The sequence below is a fragment of the Crocodylus siamensis genome, chromosome 2 (genome assembly GCF_052110815.1).
Source record: "Crocodylus siamensis isolate JL-2025a chromosome 2, ASM5211081v1, whole genome shotgun sequence".
In the NCBI taxonomy this organism is placed as follows: domain Eukaryota; kingdom Metazoa; phylum Chordata; order Crocodylia; family Crocodylidae; genus Crocodylus; species Crocodylus siamensis.
Window position 1 is genome coordinate 286113330 of NC_143396.1, and position 17941 is coordinate 286131270.

The 17941-nt window shown below is 47.0% G+C and overlaps 1 protein-coding gene across 2 annotated transcripts in view; it reads left to right on the top strand.

Moving 5' to 3' along the window:
* DAAM1 (dishevelled associated activator of morphogenesis 1) overlaps positions 1–17941 on the top strand; it is a 178419-nt gene that overhangs the window by 117830 nt on the left and 42648 nt on the right. For both annotated transcript variants that reach the window (XM_090034296.1, XM_090034297.1), the window contains exons 4-10: positions 4532–4603; positions 10395–10489; positions 13915–14248; positions 14786–14896; positions 14990–15093; positions 15771–15837; positions 16832–16949. In XM_090034296.1, coding sequence (XP_089890422.1) covers positions 4532–4603; positions 10395–10489; positions 13915–14248; positions 14786–14896; positions 14990–15093; positions 15771–15837; positions 16832–16949 — 901 coding nt within the window. The remainder of the gene's footprint in view (positions 1–4531; positions 4604–10394; positions 10490–13914; positions 14249–14785; positions 14897–14989; positions 15094–15770; positions 15838–16831; positions 16950–17941) is intronic.

A 17941-nucleotide genomic window follows, 5' to 3' on the forward strand; every position in this document is an offset into this window, starting at 1 on the left:
TTCAGGGGAAGGTCGTCATGCTCAGTACCTAAAGAAGATGATCCTCAATGCTTTGGGACAAAACAGGTGGTGGTTTCCTTGCAGGTCCGCTTGATGTATCATTAATGAAGTGAAGATGATGATTCTTCTGAGGAGGCTGCTGCTGCCACCTCTTAGCTTGCAGGGTCAAATGTGGAGAGCTTTCAGCAGACTATTAGCACACTGCAGTGTTGGCACTGGGGAATCCCAGTGTGCCAGCCAAGACGGGGAAATGTGTTGGACACAAAGGTGCTTATTAACACTTGGAGGAAGGCTGGTATGTTTGCTTGGTAAGTGCTGAGGTTGCAGAGCAAGTAGGGTAGCCGCTAGATAGTTCTCCCTGTATAAAGTTCTTGAAAACCTTGTGTTTGCTCAGCAGAAGTTATGGGCTTGAGGTAGGAATCGCTGGGGGGTGGGAATTGTCTGGCCCCTTCTGATGGTAAAATGAGAATGAGCCTATTAAAGGAAAGGCTTCTTTTCTGTGCCTTGCTTTTGAAAGCACAACATAAATCCAAGGATTTTTTTTTTAATGAACAATGTGACTTTTATTCTGTGTTTATTCCTAACCTTGTCCTTTTTCATACGCGGCATAATTGTTTTTCGGTGCTTTCTAATGCTGGTTCTTGGCTGCAGGCCACTTAAGCAAACCGATGGTCGTCTGTGGGACTGACCTAATTCTCTCTCTTGGATCGTTCTGGTAATGCACATTGCTCGTGCGAAACAGCTGGTGCTCCCCACTCTCCCCTGGGAACAAGGGAGCTGACCGTGAATTCACCAGCCTTGTAAGTGAGGGGAATGGGTTCATTTGCAGACTTGGCTGCCTTACAAGGGGATCTGGTGTTTCTGATGCACTGGCTGCAGACTCGCTGCGAGGTGGATATTTTTAGAGAGATGCTTGCACTTGAAGCTCACGCCCACCTGCTTGCATTCAGGGTTATCTTACCCAACCATCAAAATGAATTTTTTTTTTTAACCTCAATTTTCTAGGTGTGATCATTAACTTTTTGGACAAACAGTGTCTCTGTAAAACTGCACTCGGAGCAGATACAGCTGTCTTACATTCCTGTAACATCAGCCTGGTTCTCTAGGCCAGAAATAAGCCTGGGTTAGCAGTTCCATTATAAGACCTTATTTTAGGGGGTATAAATAGCTTGGTGAGGCAGGGGGCAGAAGGTTTGATTCTGAAATTTAGCACAGATTGAAGGTTGGGAGGGAATGCTGTAACATTATCCTTTAAATTGGCGTGCCTGAATGGGGAAAAATCCTGTAGAATAAAATAATACATCTGCCTGCAGGAGGGAAAGATCAGCAATCTGGAAGTCAGCTGCCCAAGTGTGACTTGTGCAGTCCCACCTGACTGAGCAAAGTCCCTGGTATTTGCAAGGATAGATGAGTGGAAGGGGGAGAGGGTACAGAGGGTTGACTGTACAGAGGGCAGTAGGGACCAAAGTAATGCATAGGCAAACTAGTCACATGTCTAGGGCCCCGGTATGCTTATTTTACATATTATAATTAACAATTAAAAAAAAAACAAAGTAGGGGTCCACAAGTTTGTTTGCCTAGGACCCAGTAAAGGGTTCATCTGGCCCTAGATCTGTGTCCCCTATTTCATGCACCTGCCAGCTGTGCATTCAGTGCTTTGGTAGAAGGAAGAGTCTTGAGTTTGGTTATGAGAGGACCTGGGTTCAGGTCCTGCTGGCAAAGTCCTTAATGAAAATATGAACTTAGATTGCTCCCAAGACCGACTTTGGGAGAAGTCCCACCAGTGAGCTCCCTCCTGCCTGATTCCTCCCCTTTCAGCTCTATCTGCTGCCATATCCCTTGAGCCCATGCCTTAGCCACCTTGCAGTTTATAACAGAGGGCTTTCTCTGGGCTGATGTGTTATCGGCCCGCCCACCTGTTTCTGGGCCAGCCACTCACCTTCTTTCCTGCCACGGCTTGATGATTTATAATTATGATATTAATTAGGCGGGAGGCTGCCTGTTTCTTTCCCTGATGCAAGGAGGCACTGTCTGCGGCTCCATTCCTCCCCTACACTGTAGTGCAAGCCTCGCAGATGGCATCCACAGATGTTAACCTCATTGGCCCCAGAATCCTCCAATCCGGACCCCAACTGGATCCCTCCACTCAGGCGGACTACTCCACCCTCATTCAGAGCTGCCTATCTCCCTGAAACTATTTCTCCTCTCGGGTGTGGTCCCCCTGGGACTTTGGGCACCTAGGCGCTGGCCTCACCTTCAAGGCCAGTCAGAAACCCCAGGCCCTCAGCTCTGGGCATCCCTCGCGGTGCCCCCTGGCCCTTTTGACCCTTCTGGTCCTGGCCCCAGCATTGCCCAGTCGAGGGAGTTCAAGTCAGGTCTCTGAGCCTCTAGCCCCCTCTCTAATTGGGTCTGCCTTCTTGGTCCTTCTACAGGGTAACCCACCAGGTTGTGGGAGCTGGGGTTATTAAGGTGCTCCGACCTGCCTTTCATGGGGGTGGTAACTGGCCTGGTATTTCCTGGAGGCTCCCGCACCACTGAGAGCCTCACCAGGTCACCCACTCCCAGCAGGGTGCAGTTTTAGGTCATGCCCAGGACCAGGAGCCTTCAAACCATCCCCTACAGCTCCTCCCTTACCTCTAGGGTGTTGCATTCAGCCTTGCAGCCAGGCAATGTTACTGCCTGCTGCCAGCAGCAAACTGCTGTGTTTATATTGGCGGCCAGATAGCTAAAATGTCCTGCTGGCTGCTTGGCTCAGCCCTTGAAGTGGCGGGTGCTGCAAGTGCCCTACCACAGCTCCTTCAGATTTTCATCTTCACTTTAAGTTATTGCTACCTCAGATGCCCGAGTGAAGTCCAGCTAGATGAGCGCTACCAAGTCAGCAAATGGATTATTATTTTATCAAGTTAATCTCATGCAATCGTCCTTTAGTGAATTTGTTACATTATACCCCATTTTACATTTACTCCCCATTTTACATTCACTTATATGTCTTTATTTTATTCTTCTTTCCTTCCAAATCTTCAGAAGCCTTGCTTTTACCATTCAGTCTGGAATCCCTTTCTAAAAGTTGTATCCGTTGCTTGGAAGACTGCGTCCTGTATGTGTTAGTACTCTTGCTTAAAGAAATGTTCAGGTTTCCTCCACATCCAAGTCCTTGAGCTCCTCAGTCCAGCTGACACTACTCATCTGTCCCCTTAATGCATCACAGTCTGCCCTTTGGAGGTCCACATTTGTTCTTGATTCAGTTTATTTGTGTCACTCGCATTCAGACCCAGAAGGGTGCTGTGGTACTTGCTGTGCTGCAGATACTGCAATACCCACTTCTTTTGGTAAACAGCAGCAAGGTGAGGCTGCCCATCACCCTTTGCCGACATGATGATTTTCTGTATTTGGATTTAAAAATATCCATGTCTTGTTTTCCTTTTCTATGGGGATTAAAAAGTAAACTTTCAAGGCAGGGGAAACGTGCTCTCAAGAAGAGAAAACAAATCTGGAAGTGTCTTTCATCAAGAAGTTGTTACCATGAGGGCACATTTCCAACGCCATAAATAGCTTTATCTTCCAGCTCTCAGATATTTTCTTGGTAGGAGATGACATTAAAAGGTTTACTCCCTTCAAAGAGAGCCAGAGGCTCATATACCAGAACACAGAAGGGCCTGAAAATGTCTGATGTATCCCCACCAGCGGTCTTGTCATCTACAGGGGAGATGGATGGACTCTAAATCATGCAGTGTAGCAGCTAAATTGTGAAGCCAAAGGCGGGAACCAGCAGTTGGCTTAATGATGGATGTTATGGGCCTATTTCTGTACACTTGTCCCTTTCAACTGGTCCTGGAAGGCTCCCTTTGCCATTCTTCCACATCTGGGGGCTGAGGAGCTGGAAGTACATCTGAGGATGGCTGCTTCTAAATAGTGGCATGTGGGGTTGCGGTCTGGAAAGACCCAAGAACCCTTGAAAGGCTATAGCTGGAAAGGTCATTAACCCCAGTATTTTTGGAGAAGTCCCGACACCCCCAAAGTGAGTGTCTTTTTGTTCTTGTTGAATGTCCTGATATGAATTTAGGTAGGTGGCAGCTTCTTTCTACATGGAATCCATGACTTACATATTTATACTATTTTGCTGTTTAAAAAGAAAATCTCCAAAGGCAGCTTTAGCACATGCAACAAAGCTGTCCCCTCTAAAGCTTTCACTTGAGGCATTTTTAAAGTATCAGTATGGAAAAATCTGGGTTTAGAATTTCACAGCGTCTAAGAACCTTAGACCGCAGTCGTATTTAATTGGGAAGCACTTAGTTAAAATCAGACCTTGTAACATATATCGCATATGGGATAACTCGAAGCATAGATCTCTCCATTAAGTAGACCAAGTAATGTGCCTGTATCCGAACGTCTCGCATGGTGAATTCTGAATGTGGAAAACCAAGCTTGGTGGCTTGGTGATTACACCAGTATAAATGAGATCATTGTATACTGGGGCAGTCCAGAGAAGATGAGAAAGTAACCCTATTTCTTCCTATGTGCTTCTTTTCAGGACCAGGAAGAAAATAAAGGAGCAACCAGCTGGCCTGAGTTTTACATTGATCAGCTAAATTCTATGGCTGCTGTAAGTATTTTAACAAATCTTTTTCTGGCATAAATATATTTTTTTTAAATGTTGTGGAAAAATGTAGGTAAGGTACAATCAACTTTTATACTCAAAAGTGTTTTGGGTCAGAGAATCCATACCAAGTCCCATCTCTTCTCCCCCTTGAAAGTCAACTTTCTGTCTTCATTGTACGTTTTCCATACAGCGTTTGCACCCACACACAACATGAGTAAGTAAGGATGGCTCACACTGGCTATCTTATCAGGCCGTGCAGAGGCTGCCATAATTCCACAGATAAAGGCATGCGGTGCTTTGGCATTTTTTCCTCTGGCTGGCATTTTTTTTTTTTAAGGAAACAGCTTAAATGTACACAGGAGTTAGGTTCTTAATACCCTTCAGTTTCTTTGAAAATTACAGCCCCCAGACCTCTTACTTATCTCTTCTCGCAACGCAAGTCACTGCCTTATAACAGACACCTCCTATAGTCGCTGGCTCCAGCAGGCTGTCTCTACTACGTTGTGGTCCTCTTGATGTAGGGGCCCAGGATGCTATAGATGGTAAGATGCTTTGAGAGCCTGGATTTGGCATTTGATGTGACACTGCATTCCAAGCATAGCCCATAAGTGCATCTCTCTGGGCATGCCGGCTTATGAGAGGATATTTATGGACACAAAATTATTAGTTATTATTCCTGTCATTGTGCCTGGTCCTTTGCAAGACTCAAACATAGGTGCGGTCTGAGCCCTGACAGCTTGTAAATTGAAAGACAAACGCAGACTAGGCAAGAATGCTGTGGGAAACCATGCTGCTTTAGCTTTTAATAGCTGCTTTGCAAACCACACGTCTTCTCCATCTTGCCTCTCCCCAACCCCCATACCACCTCCTCTGTTTCAAACACATTCATCTTTCTCCAGGCACCTCCTGTTTTTTCCTTAATTGCTGTATATTATCTGGGCAGGTAGACTATCCGGCAAGGCAACACTCTAATTGCTTGATACTCAGCAAATTGTGCATCTGCCCTCGTCTGAAAGAAATGCTTTGGAAGCAAAGACTTTGGCACCATCGCAGTGCTTCAGACCATTAGCCGTCTAATCCCAAATGTTTTAGAGTTATAGCACTGCCATGAAGGTCAAAGCACTAGTTGACTAAATTTTAGGCTTCCGATTTCTATTCTAACTCCTGCATTTTTTTTCTTAGTTAGAAATTTCCCTTTTAAAGACTGAAAGGTGCCACGTTTCATGTTAGCCAGGTGGGTTATATATAAGCCAGGTGTGTTATATAATTTCTTGTTGAGTTGTAGTTTAGTTATGAGTTTCTTTAAAAGATCACGGTTCTCCGATGTTTAAAAAAAAAAAAAACTCCCTCCACATGCTGCAATAATGAAACAAACATCTTTGGGCTCAGGTACGTAGCCATAGGGTGGAGCATTGGTCCCAAAGATCTAGGAGACAGGGCAAGGTCACAGGTAGTGATGGGCAGATGGGACAGAGCAGGGGAAGGCCAGTTGGGGAAAGCTGGAGTGTCAGGGGGATGGTTGAGTTGGATCGTGGACATGTGCGTGGCCTCTCGCCTGGAGAAGCTGGGCCTTTCTCTGGTCAGCTCTCTTGCACCCTGGCTGTAAGAAACCGAGAGTCTTTGTGATCAAAGCTTCCCGGTGCCTTGCCAGCTCTGCAGAGCCTTTGATCTGCCAGTTCTCCGGACATTGCTAATGGGGCATCGCTAATGGGGCATGTGGCTCTTTAATTTTACTGGGGCCCTGAGGCTCTGAACTTGTGCTTTTCTTCCTTTGCCTTGTCTCCCAGCCTTCACTACAGGGCAGAAGTTAAGCCTCCCAGGACGGCTTCCTTACAGAGCAGAGGGCTTGCCCTCTGAGGCAGCACAGGAAGAAACACAGGTCAGGCCAGGCAAGGGCCCAGGTCCACCACCTGTATTACCATGGAGCATTGCTTACTCCCCAAGTTCCTCGCAAAGGAAAATGCTCCCTTACTAGGACAGGGACCAAGCCGGGGCTGTATTGATGAGAAGGGAGGAAAGCAGCTGTTGGACATCTGGGTGCTGTTGCTCAGCTGTCCAAGCAACTGCAGTGGAGAAGTGCCACATTTGTTTGTCTGAAGGCCCAAAAATAAGTTTCCAGCCACTTTAATGGCTTTAACCAGAGGCCCTGGATCAAAGAGGAGAGGCATGTGGAACGTATTAACCAGGGGTGCACCAAGAGATTTTTGGGGCCAATACCGATAGCTGATTTTTAAGGAGGTGTATCGGCCAACATCGATCCGGTTTCTGATATACAGCCCAGCCGCTTGAAGAGCAGTGTCCGGCTGGTAAGTCGGTCATGGTGGTACGGAAGCGCCTCTAGTATTAACTATTTCAGTGTATGGGATGTCACTGGGCTAGGTCACTACACTATCATGGCACATGAAAGTAGCCATGGGTCTTGTCCTATACAGTTATAACATGGCAAGGGATGAAACTCAGTCCAGGGTCCCACTATAGTTAGTGGAATCGGGCCTTGCGGGGGGAGCGAGGCAGGTGACGTCGCCCCCTTCGCCACCATCATGATCCAGCCTGCAAGCAAGTCACAGGGCTGCGCTGCAGGCTCTCTGCGGTGCCAGGCACTTCAGGGGAAGCCTTGCATTATTGCCAGGGTGGACCCAATACCTCAGCTCTCAAAGCAGGTGAAGCCCAAATTGTGGAGCCCCTTTTCACTCCACGACCTTCTGCGAGGTGGAAGGTCTCGGGCAAGGTCCCCTGCCTCTGAATTCATGTCCTCCAGAAGGCTTAAAGACTTGCAATCCTTGTAATCCAGCCCAGGCAAAGGCTGCATATAAATCTGTCTGTGCAAATAAACATCTGGAGTGTTGATTATGTGATTTCTCCTTCCAGTCCCGTTCCCCTTGGAAAGTTTCTGTTCCCAGAGCAGCTGCTGAGTCCTACGTAGTACACAGGCTTCCTGATGGGCAGGTCTCCTGTAGGACTTGAACACATGGGGCCCAGGGGCTCTCCCCTTCCACAGCCATTTGGACACGCTGTATGTAGGATTTGCCCCATGGCAGAGCAGGGGTCCTGAATCGGAAACGTGCCCTGGGTTTCTTCTAGTGGTAGCAAAGCAAAACAGGCCCGGGGAAATCTGAAAATGCAGGTGGACGGTCCAAAACGATAGCTTTGAACTGCACAGCCTGCTCCATTTGTAGAGATGGCATGTTCACTCTGAAACCTAATGTGCAGCACCCACTACTGTCCTGCAGACAGCCCGGCTGGCCTGTCACCTCTGGGTGCAGTCAAGAGTCACCACTGGGTGCAGCGAGAGACTGCTGCTGTTGTTGCGTGCTGGGACGGGGGACCAAGAGTCCAAGTTACGCATATCCTTAGTCGAGGGAAAGGAGAAACGACAGTATCCCTCCTCCTGGGCTAAAAGCCTCCAGAGCTCCCCATGTATTCCCCAAACCCTGCCTGTCCCTCTCTTGCTGTCAAAACCTCCAGCTTCTCCTGGCTGCTTGCATCATGCAGCCGTGTGCTGTCCCTCCATCATCTGTGTCCCACTGTGAAATGCAGTATCTGAGCAACACAAGGGATGGTCTGTGGACTGCATTTATCTTTCAGGGGTCCCCCCTCCACTCCCCAATTGTACCTGCTGCAGAATTTGGCCATGGCACATCCCCGTGATGCCCTGTGTTCACAGGGCCATGATCGCGGCTGTTGGACTGCAGACATCTGGACGCGTGCTCTGTCGGGATGCCCTCCCCTCCTTTCTCTCAGCAGCACCAAAAGGGCTCAGTGTTGACTCGGCAGCGGTTCCAGGCAGGGGGCTTCCCCAGGGTCTGGAACGGGAGCAGGACCGTTCCGATTATCCGGCATCCTCTCTGTGGGTGGCCTGATGTAGCCATGCCCCCGTCTGCCCTCTCGATGGGCGTGGTAGTCTTTCAGCCCTGTTTGGTGGCTGTTGGATTGGTGAAGTGCATCCAAACCACTGCTGTTTCCAGCACTTCGAAGAGTAACCCGGGTCTGTTCACATGGGAAGCGAGGCGTGGGAGAAGGGCCTGTTGCCACCTTTGTTGCCCTGTTTGACTTCTGAGCTCATGAATTGCCCTCGGGCAGGGGCAGAGGTGGAGGGGGAAAGCCAGGAAGGGGAGGGGGAATTGTTAATTACTATTAAAGAAGAAAAAATCAATACATGGCATTTGCTTCACCTTATGTCAGTGAGAATTAGAAGAGCCACCAGCTCCACTCAGGTGAAAACCCTCTTTGCTCCATTTGCTGGAAGGCACAAAGGCTTTTGCTGCCGGTCTGAGAGGCTAGAGTCCTCCGCCCTGGGGATTTAGCATTTTCAGGTGCTTTCCTAAGCCTGGTATGGTTATACTGCCTGTTGGCACTTTTCAGATGTGGGCGCTGGGCTGTGGCATTGCAAACGCGTCAATCCTGCCATGCACACCCCACCTTGGCCATGCAGAGGAGATGAAGTGTCACCCCCATGACTTCCACATGGGTTTTTTGGCAGCTTATTCACATCATTCATCAAGTATTTCTTCAGGGCAGCATCCTTCTTTGTAGTGCTCTGCTGACCGTTGTCCAGTTGCATTACCAGCAAGGAGACGGCTTTAGCGGAAGCAATCATTTAAAAAAAAAAACAACCTCCCCTCCCAAAAAACCACCTCCTTGCTTTATTGTTCATTGTTTGCTCAGAATTTCACTGATGGACATTTCCCACTATTAGGAAACAGAATCCAGGTGGGTGAGGAGAGAAGCCAGCAAGTCTGCAGCATTGCCATTCAAATAGACAGAGCTGTTAGCTTTGAGCATGCCTGAGATATACCTCCACGCTGCCTGCTGCTAGTAGCGATGTGCAAAAGAGAGAGAAATGGGGTTTAACATGCACAGTAAACAGACATTTGTGTGTGTGTCTATACACAGGCTCAGGTGTGTTTATGTATAAAGTTACGGTTCAGCTCCAGGGTCAGTAAGCTCGCAGGATTTTCATGACAATTTTTGAGATTAGTTGATAGGTAGCCATTTCCTCCTCTCATCCTCTGCTCCTGGAGTCGTGTGATTCATATGAGAACCTCTGCCTTTGGGTTTGGTTTTTTTAAAGTACGTTTTTGGTGGTTATTGAGGAAAGAAGCTCAAAAACACGAATAATCGAGGTTCGAAAATGAACATGCAAATAGAAGGGACTCTGTTTTTTTCCTGAATTTTGAAGCCAATCTTGTGATGATGTTTTTGGAGGTCAGCATTAGCTGTGCAGTCATCCCCCATGCTCGCCTCTCTCCTCTCCCCTCCAAAAGCAAACAGAGTTACTAATTTTGCAGAGCAAGGTAAAAAAGGGAGCTTGTTTTCATGGTCAGTATACAAAAAAGGGTTGGGATATTTGTCTTTTATTCCTGACTAGCGGCAGTGAGAGCCTGGGTGACTCATTTGGCCTCTCTGCTTCAGTTCCCTTGTCTATAAAACAGGGATGATCCTTCCCTGACCAGGAGAGAATTATGAAGAAGTGTTCAGGACGGTGGGAGAGGGCACGGTCGATGCTGTTTGTTCTGGGTCTGCACCGCTCCTAACCCATTGGTGCCCTAAGCTGTGCTGGGAAAGTCTGTAGACATGAATGCAATACACACAAATATTTCATCCCAGAATATCATTGTGCACATATCTCGATTTTAGCTGTGCCTTGCTGACGTGGCCGTTTGGTCAGCGCTGCGAGTATGGCAAACATTAGCCTTCCTAATGCGCTGTACAGGAGAGTAAGCACCGGTGTATTTGGTCTGCATGGGAAAAGAGCTAAACCCTGTCTCCTAAATCTGCCTTTTTCCACTTGCAGAGAAAATCGCTAATCGCTTTGGAAAAAGAAGATGAGGAGGAGAGAAATAAAACCATAGAAAGTCTGAAGACCGCACTGAGGACAAAACCAATGAGGCAATTCCTTTTCCTTTTCTTTAAGTTGTCATGGCTTTGGGCTGTGTTTTCCAGCATGGGCATTTTAAAAATAAAAAATGAATGTTTAAAAGCAGAAGGTATCAGGGCTGAGCATGCAATTGGGAGCCAGGGACTCCCAGCCGACGGACTCAGTCGGACGCAGGCCGCTGCCCACCTCCAGGTAACGCACGGGTGAAATGGGGGATGAATGTGTCCAGCGAAGCTGTGGGGGAAGCAAAATTTCTGCGTCATGGGAAATAATGTGGTTTTGAAATTTTCTTTCTGAGGTGGAACAACAGCTCCCTTTCAGCGTCCCATTGAGAAGGATTTTGTTTCCAGTAGGCTAAACCATTTTGTTCGGGCATCCAGTTTTTTGTGGTGTTCATACAGTAGACCCCGGCTTATTCGTATCTGGCTGGTTTCCAACCAGTGAATTTTGCAGCAGGTGGCTGAGGAAAGGGGGTGAGCCCGTGCAGCTGTTTGCTGTAGCTTCTGTCGCAAAAACCATCGTGTCTCCACTCAGCAAGAGCACTGCCATGGCACTGCACCGCTGATCAGAAGAGGGACGCTCACTGAAACCAAAGCCACTGCAAACAGCTGGAGCATCCCAGCAGCCTACCCCTGCAAACTGCCTGGCTACTACTGTAACAGGAAATTACCTCTGAAATGAAGCGGCGGTTTGCGAAACAAAGCCTTCGATGTGATATTTAGGATAAAGACACAGCCTCATTGAAACAAATCCTGATATTTTTTTTCTTAAACACATTCTTGAAATCAGCCTGTTTCCATGAGAACACTTTTGGTCAGCTTCAAAGTGCTGCTAGTGTTTGTGGATTCACTAAAAATTTCACCTGTTAAAAATGTACGTCGTGGAACAAATGGAGTTGAATGTATTGCCCGTAGGTGGGACTTTTAATGGTCTCTCAGGCAGATATCCAACTCCATTTGAAATGCAGGGAGATTCAGGAACAGCACTCTTTTGTTGCCTCGGAAAACCCCAGCCTAGATGCTGATTTGGTGTAAAATTTTCAAAACGCCCTTAATGCCATAGAAACTTAAATCATCTGGAATGGCGATTGGATGTAGGTGCTCTTGAAAGTATTATCCTCCAGGACACCTTCTTCTGCACTCACTAAAATGAGTGTTACTTTTGCCAGGGGCTTTAGGTGAAGTTTTAGCAAGTACTTGAAGGAGTCTTGGCTGCAATTTCAATTAACCCCTTAGTGGATGGCCCCCTGCTACCTCTGCCATTCTTTTGCCATAAGACAAAGAGAGCGCTAGGATGCTTTTCTTGCATTCACCAGCTCAGCAGGTATCCTTCTACACGGACGCAGTGAATCTAGTCCATCTGGCACTAGGCATGTGTCTTGCACAAATATAAATGTCATCAAATAATGCAGGGCGTATGTGACCTTCTCAATCGAGTGAATCCCCATTGGGCCTTGTTCCGTGTTACTTGTTAGTTGTGTATTTATAACTTGTCTTAGATAAAATCTTTAATCTTCTATTTAGAAAATAACTGTGAAACAAATAGCAGAGAAAGAGAAGAAGAAAGCCAAGATTGTTGGAGCCGATTATAAAATGTCAATGAGCCCCCAGGGAGAAGCAGCTATAACGGCAAATGCAGTCCTAATATATTAGACAAGGTGTTTCCAGTACAGATAGGGTGGTATTATTGCCATTGTACTAGGCACTGGTGTCGGCTCATCTGTTACCCATGTTAGAGAGAGATAAATTCACTCTGGAGGGGTTCAGAGAGGGCTGCTGGAATGCATAGGAGAATGAGCCTGTCTTACAAGAGCAGACTAGGAGAGCTCGGCTTTAGTCCAGCAAAATTAAGACCCAGGATAGGCTTATTTTCTAAAAAAACGCTGGCAGTAAATGCCAGGGAAATATAGCTGCTTAAGACAAAGAACAAGGTTGGGATGGTAACAAATATGTATAAATTAGCTGTGAATAATTGTGAGCTCGAGAAATTTAGAAGATTTCTAATGCTTAGAGGAATTAGCTTCTGGAACAGCAGGAGTCATGGGGACAAAATCTCCTTTTCAGTCAGAGCTCGATTGCAATGGGATTAGATGAGGTGGTTACCCGTGATAGGAGGAAGCCGGGTTCAGTCACTCAGGGGTCCCTTTTAGTCTGACGTGGGCCTGGTCCTAGCTGACTGCTTGGGAAGTAAAGTATGGTAGGTGGGGGCTCAGGGAGAGTTTCGTACCAAGATAGCTACACAAGGGTACATCCTGCTGGTGTAGATGCATAGCCCCATCTTTTGCTGATTTAGCAACATGTTCCTGCCAGGTTTTCATAGATTTCATAGACATTCAGGCTGGAAGGGACCTCGGGAGATCATCGAGTCCAGCCCCCGACCCAAAGGGCAGGAAGTCAGCTGGGGTCATAGGATCCCAGCAAGATAAGCATCCAATTTACTCTTGAAGGTGTTCAATGTAGGTGCTTGCACCGCCTCCGCTGGCAGACTGTTGCAGACCTCGGGGGCTCGGACAGTAAAGAAATTCTTCCTTATGGCCAGCCTGAAACGGTCTTGCAGGAGTTTGTGACCGTTTGACCTTGTCATCCCTTGGGGCGCTCTGGTGAACAAACGCTCCCCCAGATCCTGGTGGTCACCCCTGATAAACTTATAGGTGGCCATCAGATCATCCCTGAGCCTGCGCTTTTCCAGGCTGAAGAGTCCCATGGCTCTCAGCCTGTCATCGTAAGGTCTGTTTTCCTGACCTCTGATCATGCGCGTGGCTCTCCTCTGGACTCTCTCAAGCTTCTCCACATCCTTTTTGACTTGTGGAGCCCAAAACTGGACGCAGTACTCCAGCTGCGGCCTCAGCAAGGCCGAGTACAAGGGGAGAATGATGTCCTGCGATTTGCTTGAGAAGCATCTATGGATGCACGCCAGAGTTTTGGTTGCTTTACTAGCCACAGCAGTAAGAGTGAGGCCTTACAATCCAGCATCTGCTCTGAGCTAACTGCTGGTGTGCATGCTCTTACCCACAGTAAATTAAAACTACCGGAGCTTACCGCATTTGCACTGAGGCTTGCTTTCCTACACACAGGTGGGTATAGGGGAGTAACTGATTTGCTGCAAATCTGTGCCCTCGTAAACCTCATGGTTACTATTCATGTGCCCATGCCTTAGACGTGGCAGAGGTGCGCTGGGACAAATTTCGGCGCTAGCCCCATCACCAAGGAAATGCAGTCCAGTAACAACTGTGAATGGGCTTGGTTGATTTCTCCTGTGTTTAACCCTTGGACACACTTGCTCTGAACTAGAGAAAGCTTATGACAGCTTTGCTATTTAATCTGTTGCAGAAAAATACTTGGAGCTTTCAATGTAACGGGGGACAGGAGAAACAACCAGCCTCGTGCTGCACAGGGGATTCTTTCTGTGGGGTTTAAAGCGATCCTCTTTCTGACAGGTTTGTAACCAGATTCATCGACCTGGATGGCTTGTCGTGTATCCTAAACTTCCTAAAAAGCATGGACTATGAGACCGCCGAGTCTCGTATACATACCTCGCTCATTGGATGCATAAAAGCACTGATGAACAACTCTCTGGGGCGGGCCCACGTCCTGGCCCACTCGGAGAGTATCAATGTAATCGCTCAGAGTCTGAGCACGGAGAACATTAAGACGAAGGTGGCAGTGCTGGAAATCATGGGCGCTGTGTGCCTGGTTCCCGGGGGCCACAAAAAGGTACTGGAGGCCATGCTGCACTACCAGAAATACGCCAGCGAAAGGACTCGCTTTCAGGTACGTGGCCGACATCTCAGCCCCACGCTCCTAGATGTCAGTGTCGAAGGGATGGTTCCCTGCCTCTGTGCTGCCTAGTTGGAAACCAGACACATCCCCCAAGTTGATCAGGGTCATCTCCTCTGCCTCGTTTCCCTCACCCTCTTTTTAGAGGGTGTTTGAAGAGTTGGTGTGGCCAGTGCACAAAGCACCCAGGTCATTTCCCACCAGAGTGGCCTTCTGGGGATGGCAGCCAGACAGCCCAAGGTAGAGCAGCCCTCAGTGGCTCCTGCTGCAGGCCTGGCACATGCTGGCCAAGGAACCAGAGCAGGAGCTCCCTGCTGGTTCTTCTCTGACTTGCCCAGCAAAAATTAGGCACAATCTAGGAGCTTTAAAATCCTGCCTGGCCCTGTGAGATGATTTCCAGTGAATATCAACAGATTTACTCTCTTCAGAAAACTCACAGGGGGAAGAAAACCTTAGTTTTTGCCTATGTTTGGTAATTTGTTCAGAGGATCTTTTTTTCCAGCCTGTGGTTCAATGTCATGTATTTGACAGACCCTGATCAATGACTTGGATAAAAGTACGGGAAGGTATCGGGATGAAGTGAGCCTGAAGACAGCTATCATGTCCTTCATAAATGCAGTCCTGAGCCAAGGGGCAGGCGTGGTAGGTTGCAGGGGGCTTCTTGGGGCAACGGGACACGCGAAGCTCGCGTGGGAAAACGACTTGCAGGGTTCATCCGCCAGCTTCTCTTTTCAGGAAAGCCTGGATTTCAGACTCCATCTCCGATACGAGTTTCTAATGCTGGGAATTCAGCCCGTTATCGATAAACTAAGGGAGCATGAAAATTCAACGCTAGACAGGTGAGTCATGCTGGAAGGGAACTTGCAGCTAATTTACTACATGCATCCGATTTTCTTATGTCCCCATTTTTCAGACTTGCTTCCTAGCACTCAGAGAGAAATCCATATTCTGTGTCTCGGGCTCCTCTAAGCAAATCCCAAATTGTTCAAAACAGTGGGTGAAAGTTGACTTGAATGGGGCCTTTGCTTTGTGTGGGACAGCAGTATCTTGCCTATTGCCTTGTATGCAATGAGCTTACCTTTCTCAGATGTCTGGGTGCTCTTCACCTATCTGCCAACTGGGCAAAAACAAGGTTTTTCTACCACCCTGTTCTCAATTCACCTTAATATTAGGATTTAACTAGGATTTGGGTAGTGTTGACAAATCACATGTGCATTGCCACTATTTGCCAAGTGCTGCTTTTCCTCCTCCTATCCTTTTTTTCCCCAAAGACTGTGTCAGAGAGAGAGCATGATTATCAATGATATTGTTGCCATATCAAATGCGATAGCTAAGTGCCCTTCTTATAACTCTAAGTTTCTTGCTCTAATTATTTAACTTGCCTAAATGTCCTGTAGATTTGACCCATCATCTCTAGAAAATCGTTTCTAGAGATACTGTCACATGCTTTCATATCATTTGACTGCTTTGTTCATTCTAATATGCCTAATATATATTTTTTGTTTCTTCTCTCCAGGCATTTAGATTTTTTTGAAATGCTTAGAAATGAAGATGAACTGGAATTTGCCAAAAGATTTGAACTGGTACGATCACTGACCATTAATTCAATTGTTCGCACTGAAAATAGGTGTGCCCTTAAGGTGCTTCTTTGTGGGAAAGGGTGTGGGATTGCTGTTGGTTAAATCTGGGAGACGGGAAATCTGAATTTAGTACCTTGCTGTACTGCTACTGTTTGTCTGATGTGGGGCTTAGACACAGTAACGATTGTCAAACCATAATGGTTTAAGCTGTTAATTATTCACAGTTCTATGGTGTAGCAGACCTGCTGCAACCTTAACCCTTTGCATTCCAGGTCCAAGTTCAGGTGATTTGGCAAATTTGTATTACTGCAGGATCGTACAAATAAATACTTATTGCAATGCCTGATACGCTCTCCAGACCAGCAACTCTTCATCTTCTCCCTCCCCTTTTAAAGCAGCTAAAAAGTACAGTTGCCTATGCCTGTTTAGCTAGTCACTTAACTCTTTTGCCCACTCTTCTGTTAAAAGAAAGGGGGATCATTCTTGCATCCTTACTTAAGATCAAGATGAGCATGCAACAGCTTTGTGCCCCTGCAAGTAAGGGTATCGTCTTGTCCTTCGGATGCTGAGCTAAGGCTCAAGAAATCGGAGTTTGGTCCCTGAGTCCATTACAGATACCTTGTGCACAAATCATATCATTTACTTCGTGCTCCATTTTCTTTTACTGTGGTGCATGTTGGATCAATAATAGTGTCCAATCAAGCCGAGGTATTTGGAGGCCAGCTCCATGAGCATTAGAGTCCCTTACGTGGGCCCATCAACCAAAGGATGTAGGGTCAACACAACGCCAAGATCCTAGGCTAGATCGTGGTGTGAATGATCATATTATTGTTTGCTGCATTCATTACGTCCCTGTGGGGGTGGTTCTGCAAAGCTGTAATGCTGAGCTGCCTGGATTAGGTTCTCTCTCACTTCTGCTTGTTGATCTGTGAAAATGTCAGAGAGGGCCAGGAGTCTCCCATCTTCCCTTCAACCCTGATTTCTCTGTTTCTCACAGGTTCACATAGATACCAAAAGTGCAACTCAGATGTTTGAACTTACGAGAAAGAGGCTGACTCACACAGAAGCATACCCGCACTTTATGTCTATCCTTCACCACTGTCTCCAAATGCCTTGTAAGCAGGCTCTGCCTCTTATAGTCTTTCTGGAGGAGGGTGGCTTTTTATTTCTGCTCTGTCATGAAAGCTCCCAATTTTTTTCTCCTGCAGCTGGACCTAAGGGTTAGAGCAGACCATAAGCTGAATTTGAGCCAACAGCATGGTCTTGTTGCCCCAAAATACAAAAACCCCCAACAGTATGCTGGATTGTATCAACAGGAGCATCACTTGCAAATTGAGGGAAGTGATTCTACTCCTCAGTTCAGCACTGATGATGCTCACCTACAGTATGTCCAGTTTGTGGCCCTGAGCTTCAAAAAGGGTGTGGGCAGTTTAGAAAGAGTCCAGTGCAGAGTGACAAAAATGATCCAGGGCCTTGGAGGCCAGATTTATGAGGAAGGGCCGAAAGAACTAAGCCTTAGTCTAGAGAAGGGAAGACTAAGGGACGGTTTGATAACAGTCTCCAAATACCTGAAGGGCAATTACAGAGTGGATGGAGATGGGTTTTTCTCTGTGGCTAAAAGGAACAGGACTAAGAGCAATGGCATCAAGGGGAAATTTAAGTGGGAAATTAGAAGGAACTTTCTGGCTATAAAAGGGAGCAAGCATTGGAGCAGGCTACGTAGAGAAATTGTGGAATCTCCATCCTTCGAAGTTTTCATGAGCAGGTTAGAGAGACCCTTGGGTGGGATGGTTTAATCAGGGCTGATCTGCCTTGAGCAGCGGGTTGATCTAGATGACCTTGTGAAGTCCTTTCCAGCCGTACTATGGAGCAATGTAATAGCTATTACCAGTGCACAGCACAGTAGAGGTCTCTTTTTAATTTGCTAACATTAAATACCAAACTATAGGTAGCTGGGAAAGAAGGCTATAGGGTCTAGCTGAGGAGGAAACTTGGGAAGAAGCCTGGGTTATAGTTCTGTCTCTGCTAGTGAACAACAGGATGATTTCAGACAAGTTGCTTTGCAAGTATGTCTTTCCTATTCATTTTTAAGGTCTTCATGAGAGGC